At 42.7% G+C, this 14,102-nt stretch overlaps 1 protein-coding gene across 1 annotated transcript in view; it reads left to right on the top strand.

Annotated features, from left to right (window-relative positions):
• The window catches only part of pacc1 (proton activated chloride channel 1), a 30,080-nt gene that overhangs the window by 11,623 nt on the left and 4,355 nt on the right, over window positions 1-14,102 (top strand). The window contains exons 4-5 of the mRNA XM_048600774.1: window positions 9,299-9,453; window positions 11,839-11,981. Coding sequence (XP_048456731.1) covers window positions 9,299-9,453; window positions 11,839-11,981 — 298 coding nt within the window. The remainder of the gene's footprint in view (window positions 1-9,298; window positions 9,454-11,838; window positions 11,982-14,102) is intronic.

The following is a 14,102-nucleotide window of genomic DNA, read 5'->3' as shown; positions in this document are numbered from 1 at the left end:
ATTGGGCTGCAGGGTTCCCAAGCGGAATATGAGTTGCTGTTCCTGCAACCTTCGGGTGGCATCGTTGTGGCACTGCAGGAGGCCCAGGATGGACATGTCGTCTGAGGAATGGGAGGGGGAGTTGAAATGGTTCGCGACTGGGAGGTGCAGTTGTTTATTGCGAACCGAGCGTAGGTGTTCTGCAAAGCGGTCCCCGAGTCTCCGCTTGGTTTCCCCGATGTAGAGGAAGCCACACCGGGTACAGCGGATGCAGTATACCACATTGGCAGATGTGCAGGTGAACATCTGCTTGATGTGGAAAGTCTTCTTGGGGCCTGGGATGGGGGTGAGGGAGGAGGTATGGGGGCAGGTGTAGCACTTCCTGCGGTTGCAGGGAAAAGTGCCGGGTGTGGTGGAGCTGGAGGGGAGTGTGGAGCGGACAAGGGAGTCACGGAGAGAGTTGTCCCTCCGGAAAGCAGATAAAGGTGGGGAGGGAAAGATGTCTTTGGTGGTGGGGTCGGATTGCAGATGGCGGAAGTGTCGGAGGATGATGCGTTGGATCCGGAGGTTGGTGGGGTGGTACGTGAGGACGAGGGGGATTCTTTTTTGGTTTTTATTGCGTGGACGGGGTGTGAGGGATGAGGTGCGGGAGATGTGGGAGACACGGTTGAGGGCGTTCTCGACCACCGAGGAGGGGAAGTTACGGTCCTTGAAAAACGAGGACAACTGAGATGTACGGGAGTGGAATGCCTCATCCTGGGAGCAGATGCGGCGGAGGCGAAGGAATTGGGAATAGGGGATAGCATTTTTGCAGGAAGGTGGGTGGGAGGAGGAGTATTCTAGGTAGCTGTGGGAGTCGGTGGGCTTGAAATGAATATCGGTTTCTAGGTGGTTGCCCGATATGGAGACAGAGAGGTCCAGGAAGGGGAGAGAGGTGTTAGAGATGGTCCAGGTAAACTTAAGGTTGGGGTGGAAGGTGTTAGTGAAGTGTATGAACTGTTCGAGCTCCTCGTGGGAGCACGAGGCGGCGCCGATAGAGCTGGATGAACACAGCAGGCCTAGCAGCATCAGAGAAGCAGGAAAGCTGATGTTTCGGGTCTGGACCCTTCTTCAGATTGATAGTTTTGTGGGCCCTTCTTGGCTAAGTGTGAGTTGCAATGAGTTTGTTTGGAAGGTTTTTTGCTGCAAGGACTAGCATATTTTACTGCCATATCGTTTTTTTACCAAAGTCCCTGCATGCCTATCTCACCTTAATGGTGTCCCATCTTACCACAGAGTGTTGTTAGAAAACTCGCCCACTGCCAAGACATTCTGAAATTAACTGACATCCCTTGTGTCTGTGCCATCTTTCTAAGCCCATTGTGCATCCAGAGAACAGGCTATCTATCCTCCTTAACTTGACTGAAGCCTGCTTGGCGAGCTTCCTGCCTTTGTGTCTGCATGGAACAACATGTTTCTAGCACACATCTCACCATAGCTTATGATACTCAGACTCCTATAAGGTTCCGCTCGTAGTCATCATTCCTGATACTAGCATTTCATTCAGTTTTGGTAACTGAATTAAATTGTCCTACTGCCACGGTAGTATTTGAGCTCATGTTTCCAAACGTAGTCCTCTGTATTTTTTTCTATTTCACTGTGGGTAGGTACACCCAAAGTGCTGGTGGGAAGGGAGTCCCAGGACATTGTCATTCTTTCACTGACACTAGGTCAATGTAGTTCTAAGTCAGGATGGTGTGTGGCTTGGCAGAGGAATTGTAGGCGGTGGCCTTCCCCAGAATCTATGGGCTTGTCCTTCCAGGTTGTGTAGGCCACAACGTTTGCTTTGTCCTGGATGGTGTTGAGCTTCTTTAGTGTTGTTGGAGGTGCTGCTCATCCAGGCATGTAGAAAGTACTTCTGACTGTCTTGTAGACAGGAAATGAATAGATGAGTTACTTGCTGGAGAATTCCCTGTCTCGACCTACTCTTGTAGTCACAGTATTTATACATCTAGCCCGATTTAGTTTTTGGTTAATGGTAACCCCCAGGAAGTTGATAGTGGGAGGTTCAGAAATGGAAAAATCATTGACAGTCAATATGATCATTAATTGAAATTTGTGTGGTGTGAATATTACTTTCCATGTATTTGCTGAAGTCTTTATGTTGTCCAGACGTTGTTGCTCACAGAATGGACTGCTTCAGTATCTTCAAATTTGCGAATTTTTCAAATTTTCTGAACATTGTGCAATCATCAACGAACAAACCCAATTCTGAGCTTATAGAAGGAAAATCATTGAAGCAGCTGAAGAATGTTGAGCTTAGAACACGAGCCTGAGGAACTCCGAAAGAGATGTCCTGGAACTGAAATGACTGACCTCCACCAACCATTAGCATCTTCATTGGTGCTAGATATGACTGTAACCACTGGACAGTTTTCTCCCTGATTCCCATTGACTCCGGGTTTGCTAGAATTTCTTGATGCCATACTTTGTCAAATGAGGCCTTGGTTTGAAGAAGCAGTTACTCTTACCTCATCTCTGGAGTTCAGCACTTTTGTCCATGTTTGGACCAAGGGATTGCAAACCCATAACTTAACTTCTATGTTCTTATTAAGCAACTTACTTACTTTATAATCCACGGAACAGACAAGCATTCAAAGATAATAAGAACTGCCGATGCTGGAGTCAGAGGTAACAGTGTGGAGCTGGAGGAACACAGCAGGCCAGGCAGCATCAGAGGAGCAGAAAAATTGACGTTTTGGCGGGACCCTTCTTCAGAAATGGGGGAGGGGGAAGGGAGCTCCGAGATAAACAGAGAGAGGAGGGGTGGGGCTGGGGAAGGTAGGTGGGATGATGATAGGTGAGTGCAGGTAGGGAGTGGTGGGGATTGGTCAGTGAGGTGGGAGGAGCGGATAGGTGGGAGAGAGGATGGACAGGTTGTGTCAGGTCAAGGAGGCGGGGATGAGAGGGAGGGTTGGTCATGGGATGAGGCCAGGGGTGGGGAGATTTTGAAACTGGTAAAATCGACATTGAGGCCATTGGACTGTAGGCTCCCAAGACGGAATATGAGGTGCTGCTCCTGCAGTTTCCAGGTGGCGTCATTGTGACACTGGAGGAGGCCCAGGATGGACATGTCACCCAGGGAGTGGGAGGGGGAGTTGAAATGGTTCATGACCAGAAGGTGTTGTCCTTTGTTGCGAACAGAGCGCAGGCGCTCAACAAAGCGGTCTCCGAGCCTCCGCTTGGTCTTACCGATGTGGAGGAGGCCACATCGGGAGCAGCGGATGCAATAGACCACATTGACAGATGTATAGGTGAACCTCTTTCTGATGCGAAATGTTTGTCTGTTGCCTTGAATGGAGGTGAGGAGGGAGGTGTAGGGGCAGGTGTAGCACTTCCTGCAGTTGCAGGGAAAAGTGCCGGGTGTGGTAGGGCTAGTGGGAGTGTGGAGCGGACGAGGGACTGTTCCACGTTTCCTACGAAGAGGCAGGCATAGCTTGAGCCCATGCGGGTTCCCATGGCCACACCGTTAGTCTGTAGGAAGTGGAAGGCTAAGAAGGGGGTCAGTCCCTCTTCGGCTGCTACACTGGCACCATCCCCCACCTCTTCCTCCACTATATTGATGACTGTATCAGCGCTACCTCATGCTCCCATGACGACCTTCAACAGTTCATCAACTTTACTAACACCTTTCACCCCAACCTCAAGTTCACCCGGACCATCTCTGATACCTCTCTCTCCTTCCTGGACCTCTCTGTCTCCATTTCTGGTGACTGCCTCGGAGCCGACATCTATTTCAAGCTCACCGACTCCCACGGCTACCTAGACTACACCTCCTCTCACCCACCTTCCTGCAAGAATGCGATCACCTACTTCCAATTCCTCCACCTCTGCCGTGTCAGCTCCGAAGAAGGGGCGTCCTACTCCCGAACATCCCAGATTTCTCTTATTTCCAGGACAGCAACTTCTCCCCCACTTCGATGGTCGAAAACGCTCTCGACCACATCTCTTGCATTTCCCGCACCTCTGCCCTCACGTCCCCTCCCCCCAACAAAAACAAAAACAGAACCCCCCTTGTCCTTACATATCACCCCACTAACCTCTGTATCCAAAGTTTCATTCTCCGCCACTTCGGCCACCTACAATCCGACCCCACAACCAAAGCTATATTTCCCTCCCCACCCCTGTCTGCCTTTCGTAGGGACCGCTCTCTCCGCAACTCCCTCAACTATTCCACACACCCCATTAGCCCCACCACTCCTGACACCTTTCCCTGCAACCGCAGGAAGTGCTACAGCTGTCCCTATAGCTCCCCCCTCACCTCCATTCAAGGCACCAGACAAACCTTTCACCTCAGACAGAGGTTCACCTGCACATCCGTCAATGTGATCTATTGCATCCGCTGCTCCCGATGTGGCCTCCTCTACATCGGTGAGACCAAGCGGAGGCTTGGAGACCACTTTGTAGAGCACCTGCACTCTGTTTGCGACAAACAACAACACCTTCCGGTCGCGAACCATTTCAACTCCCCCTCCAACTCCCTGGGTGACATGTCCATCCTGGGCCTCCTGCAGTGTCACAACGATGCCACCCGGAAACTGGAGGAGCAGCACCTCATATTCCACCTCAGGAGCCTACAGCCCAATGGTCTCAATGTGGATTTTACCAGTTTCAAAATCTCCCCACCCCCGGCCTCATCCCATGATCAATCCTCCCTCTCATCCCTGCCTGACACAACCTGTCCATCCTTTCTCCTACCTATCTGCTCCTCCCACCTCACTGACCAATCCCCACCACTGCCTAACTGCACTCACCTATCACCATCCCACCTACCTTCCCAAGCCCCACCCCTCCTCTCTCTATCTCTAAGGTCCCTTACCCCTCCCTCATATCTGAAGAAGCGTGTCGACCCGAAACGTCAACTTTCCTGCTGCTCTGATGCTGCCTGGCCTACTGTATTTCTCCAGTTCCACACTGTGTTATAGCAGACAAGCATTGCTGCTTTGGAAGAGTACCTGCATCATTCATTATTAGTTGAAGTAGTTGAATTTTGCGGACCTTATTTGCTTTGTACTGAGTTTATACTTTTGTCTACATCCATGAGTATAACCATACCGTTGACGTCTCCCCTAACTAGTTGACTGTGAAATTTTTTCACAGGAATTTTTCCCCCACAGCCTCTTCGCTACAGTGTCTTCCCTAACCCAGCTGAGATTACTGATGTTTAAAATATTTGTATTTAATACCTTATTCTCTGACTTTGTCATAGGTTTCAAATATTCACTTGTAATATATTATTCACCTTTGGAAAATGAGTATGGTTTTAACGTGGTTTGACATACTTTAAATTAGATGAATAACACTCCTTCTGTACTTTCCTAACATTGTCCATTTAAAAACATTTTGCCCCTGGACATCAGTATTCCCATTGTTACTGGTTAAATGACATGAGCTTTCCAAAATTATTCTCAAATGAGTCGTCTGTTAGATTATTGTAATTTTGTTTAGTCATATTTACTGTCTAAATTGCATTTATACAGTTTCTGTTAGAGTTCACTCAGTCTCATTGTATCTTACAAACTGTCATAGACATCTCACTGTGACAAAAATAAACTTTCAGTGCAGTCTTGCATACATCCATGTATCTCAGTCTGAGGCCTAAATACCCTCTGTGCAAACATCTTTGTTAAAATATTTCATTATTGGTAATCTGACCCAACCGTACTGCCATCTGTTATTTATGTGGGTGGGTATCAGGAGGTCTATCTTTAGGTAAATGGTGGTAAACTGCCTGTTGGTTCCTGCCCAGTATCTTTGAGGTTTAATTCTCACATCTGGCATTATTTCTTGTTTTTCAAATGTTATTTTGTCAAGTTTAAGAAATAACCCTCAGCGCAGTTCAAAATAACAGGCATGCGACGGGCAGTGTGATAGAATTACTGTAGTGCTTTTTTTCTATAATTGGGATATTGTTTAGTGAAAGTCAGCATTTTTAATATTTGCTTTTTCTGCAATAAAAGTGAAAGAATTTTAATTATAGTTGTTTCATAAGCTACCAGCAACTGCATACCTTTTTCAAAAACAGGACTATTCTTCAGTTTCAATGTCTATTTGGTCATTTCAAAATACCTCAGAAAAAGTGAAACCTATCTGTGAATGCCAGGGACATTTTTTTGTGTAAATTTCAAGTGCTCAAATCCATTTTCAATCATCCTAACCTAAAGAAAAACTGTCCACCTGCTTCGCAAAAGCTACTTGATCCAGAAATGCTGGCAGCTTAAGAAGAGTCCTCATTATCGGGCTGTGCCATGTGAAAGTCATTAGTAATGTTGCTTTTTTCAATGGTGAAAATGCTAGTAGAAAGGGTAGAGGGAAGATTCAGCAGAAGTAAGTAAACAGGGAGAAACTGTTCCCATTTGTAGAAGGTTCAAGAGGCAGTGGACACTGCTGAATGCCGAAAGAAACAAAGGTGATTTAAAGAGAAATGTTTTTTTAATGCAGTGAAAGGTGACCTCAGTCGGTGTGGGAATTGAATCCACGTTGCCGGCATCATAATACATTGTAGGCCAGCTGTCCAGCCAACTGAGCTAACTGACCTCTGGTAAGGACATAACAGCTGAATGGCCATCTGCCTTCTGTAAACATTGTGTGATTTCATGACTAAAACCTTCAGAAAAATATCCAAAACATCTGAAAATTAATGGCGCTTTTCTCCTGGATCCCCTGGAAAACAATGTTTCCTTAATGTTAAAAATGCCCTTCCTGATTGACATTGAGGACTTCTGGGCTTAACGACTTTTACTCTTGAAAGAACTATGGCATTCTAACTTTGCATTTTCATCAGACCTACCAGAACACTAGTCTGGTTTCCAGCTTAATGGAATAACATTGTGTGTAACGTCCAAAATAATTCTGGTCTCAAAGCCTCTCAGTCGTAAACACAGAGATCCATAACCTTGTCACCTCCAGACTCAATTATTCAAACATGCTCTTGCCTGCCTCCCATTTTCCTCTCTCCGTAAGTTCTCTAACAACTTTGTTGAGCACATTCTATTCTGTACCAAACTCACCCCTTCACTGAACTGCGACCCATTCCACAACAGTTTAACATTCTCATCCTCCTGTTTAACTCCCACTATGCAAATTGTACTCCTCTAATTATTATTGGTAGCCTCCCTGTCGGAGCAGTACTGAGGAGAAAGGGTCTAAATTGTCACTTATTTGTTAACAACAGTGAACATGAGAACCACCCTCACAAACTGTTATTGGTTCACACTGTGTTCTCTTTCACTGGCAAATGAACTGAGCCTGATGGAAAGTTGCAACATTTGTACTGGTGACAAGAGACTTGTGTGTACATTACTGAATAGTTCAGTGAGTCAATCAGCAATTTATTAAGTGCATCCATAATATCCAGTGGCGGGAAGAAATATTTCATGGCAAACTTATGTAAACCCTATGCAAAAGGAGGAGCAGATGTGCAGACATGCATTACATTTGCAACCTTGTGTTATCAGTGAATTAAATAATTGCCTCTTCCATCTTAGTGATGTTGGTTAAAGTTAATGTTGGTCAGAACCTTAAAGAAGAGTACTCTCCAAGTTCTGTAGCATTTTTTACATTCACCATTCCGGCTGCTCAAATCTTGGCTCGATGTTTCATCTAAAAGATCGTACCTTGGGCAATATCACGCTCCCTCGGTATAGTACTGTAGTAGCAGCTTCCATTGTATTTGCAATAGGAATTATAATTTACTTGCTGCTATTCTTACCGAAATACATTCAAATTGTCTGAAGTGGGTCTTACTTAAAAGATGTGGAATGAACTTCCTGAGGAAATGGTGGATGTGGGCATAATTACAATGTTTAAAAGACATTTGATTAGATAAATGAATAGGAATGGTTTGGAGACATATGGGCCAAGAGCAGACAGGTGGGACTAGTTTAGTTTGGGGTCATGTTTGGCATGGACTGGTTGGACTGAAGGGTCTTTTTCTGTGCTGTATGATCCTTTGACTGTATGACTCCCTTCCCCACCTCAGCATTACCATCTGACCTGCCAAAAATACTAGTGTTAGATTTTATTTTCTTTGTGAACCGGAGAAGGTCTAAGTACAGTACTTCTGTTACTTTGTAATGACATGTATTTGAAAGTTGAAATCTATTCCACATTTTAAAGGTTGAAAGTTGCAGTTGAGATAGAAGATCAACCACAACCTTAATGAATGTTGGAATTGGCTCAAAAGGCTAAATGACCTGCTCCTGTTAGCTGTTTATGTTACAATAAATTTAGTAAAGTAGAAAATGTTACATCCCCACCTCCTTGTAGTTTTCCACACTTATGATGAAATTTTATTAATATCATTTTTTAAGAGTTTAGATTTCAAACTAGCAGTATATATGTGTTGGTCTATTTTTGTAAAGGGGCTTAAAATTAACTAGGTCAGCCTTTCCAGAATCATGATTTTAAACCTGTATGTGCTTCCTGGAGTGTTAATGGAAGTTTGTTTATGCTGTGACATGTTTATGACTGGAAAGAAAAAACATAAAACTATTAGGTTAGCAGAAGCTGGGATAAACATTTTTTTTCCCATTTAGTTCAAAGGGATTTGAGCACCTCAAATTGGGATCAGTAGCAAATATAGTCTTTTCAGAAAAAGTGATTGCTCAGAACTGTTAATGGAATAAGCTACCTCAGTGTAAGGTTCATATTTTGTGAAAACCTTCAGAGCAGGAGCATTTGGTTAGAAATCTGCAATCATTATTCAAAGTTGAGAACTCAGTTGTGTGAGTGTTCAAAGAAAAGGCTTCACAGCTCACAGGACCACAACTTTTAAGACATCGTACAGATTTGATAGGCTTGAATTTTTCTGGTTTTGAGTAACTTTTAAAGTGATGGTGTTGGGGTGTAGATGGAATTTTGTTTTGCTGTATGTTGTAAAATCTTTTAAGCTGTGTTATATGTAGATATCTTGGTTTTTTTTTTTAATATTTATTTCTTTTGTGTAACAAATTCCTGTTTTATTGTTAAAGCCAAGTCTGCAGCCTTGTGTATTTCATGTTGCAGAGAAAGTCGCATTAAACTAGGAAGACATATCTGTCAAGTTGGATTTCATCCTGGGATCTGAGTTGCCCAGTAGTAACATGGATGGGATCATAACACACTGTTTACCTTTTATTTGAGAGGGTGGATGGTCAACTTGCTTCTGGGCCTTTACTTTTTATAGACTCCACCAGGTTCCCTATGAGGTGAATGGTGGTGCTGAACTGTATAGAGCATTTGAAATGTTAATCATTCTGGAATAACAAGTGTGCTGAATGTGTCTCAATCTATTTCACAGGAATTGCACTGTATCCTGGTAAGGCTGAACTGTTGACCTGTAAGCACCATTATCATGATCGTGTTGAGTTTATGGAGAATCCAGGTCAACGAGGAGTAATAAACTGTACTAAGGAATACGTCAGTTACACAGACCCATATAGAAACAACACACTGGTAAAAAATAGCTTCAATCCATTGATTTAACTCTTTTGGGATTACAATTATATGTTCTCAATTGATCAATATACATTTGTTGCACTAGAGATGAATCGGTGCATTTTATACAGTGTTATTGTTAATTGTTTATGTGATGGTTTGAATATGACATTTCTTTTAGCAAGTGGAACCGTTTAGCTTACTACGTTTTTAACTTTCTTATTACAAGATAAAATTGTCAGCAAGTATTAATGTAGTTCTAAATACCCAAAACTTGCTTTAATGACAATTAATTAAACAGAAAATAAAACATTGGACTAGGATGTTGGATGTACTGGTTGGCATGACTCAACCTGTATATTCATGCATTTAGTGGTCCTTCTTTTGACCAGTCTTAGTTCAAGGGGTGGAGCTCCCATTTTTGAGTTGTTTTTGCAGATACAAACCTCGCTCCAGCAATTTGAACACAATCTAGTCTGAAGCTAAAGTGCAATATGCAGTACTGAGAATGTCACAGAAATTCTACCTTTTGAATGTCAAGTCAAAGCCATGCAGTACTCACCAATAATTATTCCTCAACAATCATCACTGAACTATATTTTACAATCATAAGTGTTACCACTTTTTGTGATACTTTACAGTGTGCAAATAGATTGCCACATTTCCCAATATTAGAACAGTGACTAAGCTTCAATTGTTTGTCACAAACTGAGATGTGCTGAGTTGATAAAGACATTTAAAAATGCAAGTCATTGTTTTGTTAGGCTTCCATCTATTTTTCTGATATTTTGGATTGGGACTAGAAATTTTTTATGTTCAGCAACTACTTTAAACTCTCTATGCTGACTTCTCAGTGATTTTGGCAGTCACGCTCCTGGGGCATTAACAATTTGCATTTATATAGTGGCTTGAACATAGTAAAGCATTCCAAGATACTTCACATAAATATTATCATACACAATGTGACACTAAATCACATGAGTTATTAGTAAAGGTGACCACCAAAAGCTTGATCAAAGTGGTAGGTTTTAAGGAACATCTTAAAAGGAAGAGACAGAGGTGGAGAGGTGAAATAGTTTAATGAGGAAATTCCAGAGTTGAGATGTAATCAGGGATGCACAATTGGCCAAAATTGTAGGACATCAGATATTTTGAAGGGTTCTGGGTTTGGAGGAGATTTCAGGGATAGGTTGGGGCAAAGTCGTGGAAGGACTTGAAAATAAGGATGAATGAGTATTTTTGCAATTGAGGTGTTGCTAAGCCAGAACTCCCTGTAGTTTGGCTGTCAGGACGGCAGAGAATGTGGGACTTGGACTGCAAACATTTGGTTGAACTTATATAGAGGTTGCAATGTCGGAGTCTGTCTGAGAGAACATAGGAATGGTAGAATTCTAGAGCTGACAAAGGTGTCCCTGAGTCAGGGACAAGAGTATTAGTGGGCAGTGTTACTCACAGAGCACAAAATGTTTCATACAAGTGGCATTCATTTATTAAATGAAGAATAAAGGTTATGGGATTATTCTTTTTCCCGGAGAGATGTTATAGGGTGGTTTAATAGAGGTGTTCAATATGATCTAGTGTTCAGATACCAGAGGTTTGGTAACCAGAGAGTACAGATTTAAGATAACTGCCAAAAGAACAAGAGAGGGGTTAAAAAGATTTTTATTTATTGACATTCACAATCTGTTATGATTTGCAGCGTTTTAGGTTTTGAAAGCATTTTCAATGATAATTTGTAAAAAAAAAAGAATTGGATATAAGCAAAATATACACAGAGCAGTGAAGACAGAATAGGAGAATGGGAATAAATGAATAGCTCCTTCAAAGAATGGATGGACTGAATGTTCTCCTGTGTAGTATGATCTTTTAGCTATTGAATGTCATTTCTCTTGGCAGATCAAGTGTAGGGGTTGAGGTGATCAGGTTAGGAGTTATGATTCAGCATTGAGAGTTTGTGGTTCATGACTCTCCAACTCCCTTGACTGCAGTGCTGTAGGATAGTTCTGTTTCCAACTAATACATCCCTTGGATCAATGAAATATATTGTCAATAAATGGGAAAATTTAAAATCTACTAGCAAGCCAGATGTTACCTGCTGTATTCACAAACCTTTGCACTGCACTGAATGATTTATAATCTGAAGATCACCAAATCTTCGAGGGAACTGGTTTAGACTTGACAGACTGAATGGCCTCTGCTGTGCTGTAACAATTTTATGATTTATTAGAATTGGAATGAATTCTGATTCCAGCCCTTCCTCACTTCTTCTTAGTTATTGTGAATTTATTTCTAAGTTCACTACGTACAAAATGGATCTCCAGATAAGTCCTGTCGCTCTGTCAAGTTGTTCATTGTGGCTAAACACTTCTTCTCTCTATCAATCCATTGCATTTTTGATTATAGAAATCAGCCCTGATTATCAGTGGACCTCAAGATGTGAGAAAGAAGGAGCTAGTGTTCTTGCAGTTCCACTTAAATGAAACCAAAGAAGATTTTAGTGCAATCAACTACCTCCTATTTTCATCATTCAAAGAGTTTCAGGAGAGGTGAGAAGTTAATGTAAAGAGCATACTAAGTCTTTCTTTCTGAGAGGATGTGAACAGAATTGATATCTGTTGGAATCTGTTGATGTTAAGGGTCACTTTTCAAATGGACAAAAGAGTAACTAGGGAGAGAATAGGGCCCCTTAAAGATTGGCAAGGCCATCTATGTGGGGAACTGCAAGAGGTGGGTGAACTACTAAACAAGTATTTCGCAACAGTGTTAACTGTGAAGAGGGATGTGGAAGCTAGAGTACTTGAGGAAATAAATAGTGATACCTTGAATAGTGTCCTTATTAGAGAGGAGGAGGTGGTGGGCATCTTAAAATGCATAAAGGTGGGTAAGTTGCTGGGACCTGATCAGCTGTACCCTAGAACTCTGTGGGAAGCTATAGAAGTGATTCCTGGGCCTTTGCTGAGATATTTGTATCATCGATAGCATGTGTGAGGTGCTGGAAGACTGGAGGTTGGCTAATGTGGTGCCATTATTTAAGAAAGGTGTTAAGGAAAAGCCAGGGAATTATAGACCGGTGAATCTGACGTCAGTGGTAGGTAAGGACTCTATGACTGTATAAGTTGTTGGAGGGGATTTTGAGGAACAGGATTTACATATTTGGAGAGGCAAGGACTGGGTAGGGATAGTCAACATAGCTTTGTGCATGGGAAATTGTGTCTCACTAACTTGTTTGAGTTCCTTGAAGAGTGACGAAGAAGATTGATGAACGCAGAGCAGTGGGTGAAGTCTGTATGGACTTCAGTAAGGCGTTTGACAAATTTCCATATGGTCGACTAGTTAGCAAGGTTAGATCATGTGGAATAAAGGGAGAACTAGATACAAAATTGGTTCAAAGGCAGAGGGTGGGGGTGGAGGGTTGCTTTTCAGACTGGAGGCCTGTGACCAGTGGTGTGCCACAAGGAACGGTGCTGGGTCCACACCTTTTTCTCATTTACGTAAATGTTTTGGATATGAACATAGGAGGTATAGTTAGTAATTTTACAGATGACACCAAAATTGGTGATTTGGTGAACAGCGAAAAAGGTTACCTCAGAGTACAACAGGAACTTCATCAGGTGGGCAACTGGGCCAAGGAGTGCCTGATGCAGTTTAATTTAGATAAGTGTGACATGCTGCATTTTGGCAGGGAAATCAGGGCAGGATTTATACTTAATGGTAAGGTCCTGGGGAGTGTTGCTGAACAAAGAGACCTTGGCCTGCAAGTTCATAGTTCCTTGAAAGTGGAGTCGCAGGTAGACAGGGTAGTGACGAAGGCGTTTGGTGCACTTGCCATTATTGGTGGGTGCATTGAGTATAGGATTTGGGAGCTCATGTTACGGCTTACAGGACATTAGGCCACTTCTGGAGTACTGCTTTCAGTTCTGGTCTCTCTGCTACAGGAAAGATGTTGTGAAACTTGTAAGGGTTCAGAAAAATTTTACAAGGATGTTGCCAGGGCTATTTTTCCTGGAGCATCAGAGGCTGAAGGGTGACCTTTATAGAAGTTTATAAAATCATGAGGGGCATGGAAAAGGGTGAATAGCCAAGGTCTTTACCCTAAGGTGGGGGAGTGCAAAACTAGAGGTGAGAGGGAAAGATATAAAAGGGACCTAAGGGTCAACTTTTTTCACACAGAGGGTGGTGTGTGTTTGGAATGAGCTGCCAGAGGAAGTGGTGGAGGCTGGTACGATTACATTCAAAAGGCATATGAATAGGACAGTTTAGAGGGATGTGGTTCAAATGCTGACAAATGGAACTAGATTAATTTAGAATATCTGGTTGGCATGGATGAGTTGGACCAAAGGGTCTGCTTCTGTGCCATACAATTCTGACTATGAAATAGCTGAATCAATTGTCATCAAAACATGCTATCTTCCTAAAGTGGAAGGTCAGTCAGATGCATTTTTAATGCATTTCATTAGCTTTAATTGTAAAATGTTGCTGGTTATCAGAATATCATACAAGTCAACAGTTTAGTATCAGCAAATGGCAACCTTAAAGAGCTCCTTGTCAAGTTTTTATTAAAAGGTTGTGATTAATCTATCCCAGAGCCTACATTGTAGTCAGAAATTGATTTCTCTCTCTTTAGCCATCTTGAGCAGGGATATCAGCAGGTTTCAGAGAACTAAACA

Source organism: Rhincodon typus, chromosome 9 (assembly GCF_021869965.1).
Source record: "Rhincodon typus isolate 14 chromosome 9, sRhiTyp1.1, whole genome shotgun sequence".
Classification (NCBI taxonomy): Eukaryota; Metazoa; Chordata; class Chondrichthyes; order Orectolobiformes; family Rhincodontidae; genus Rhincodon; species Rhincodon typus.
Note: the sequence above shows the minus strand (reverse complement) of the source record. Positions and strands in the feature narration are given on the sequence as shown.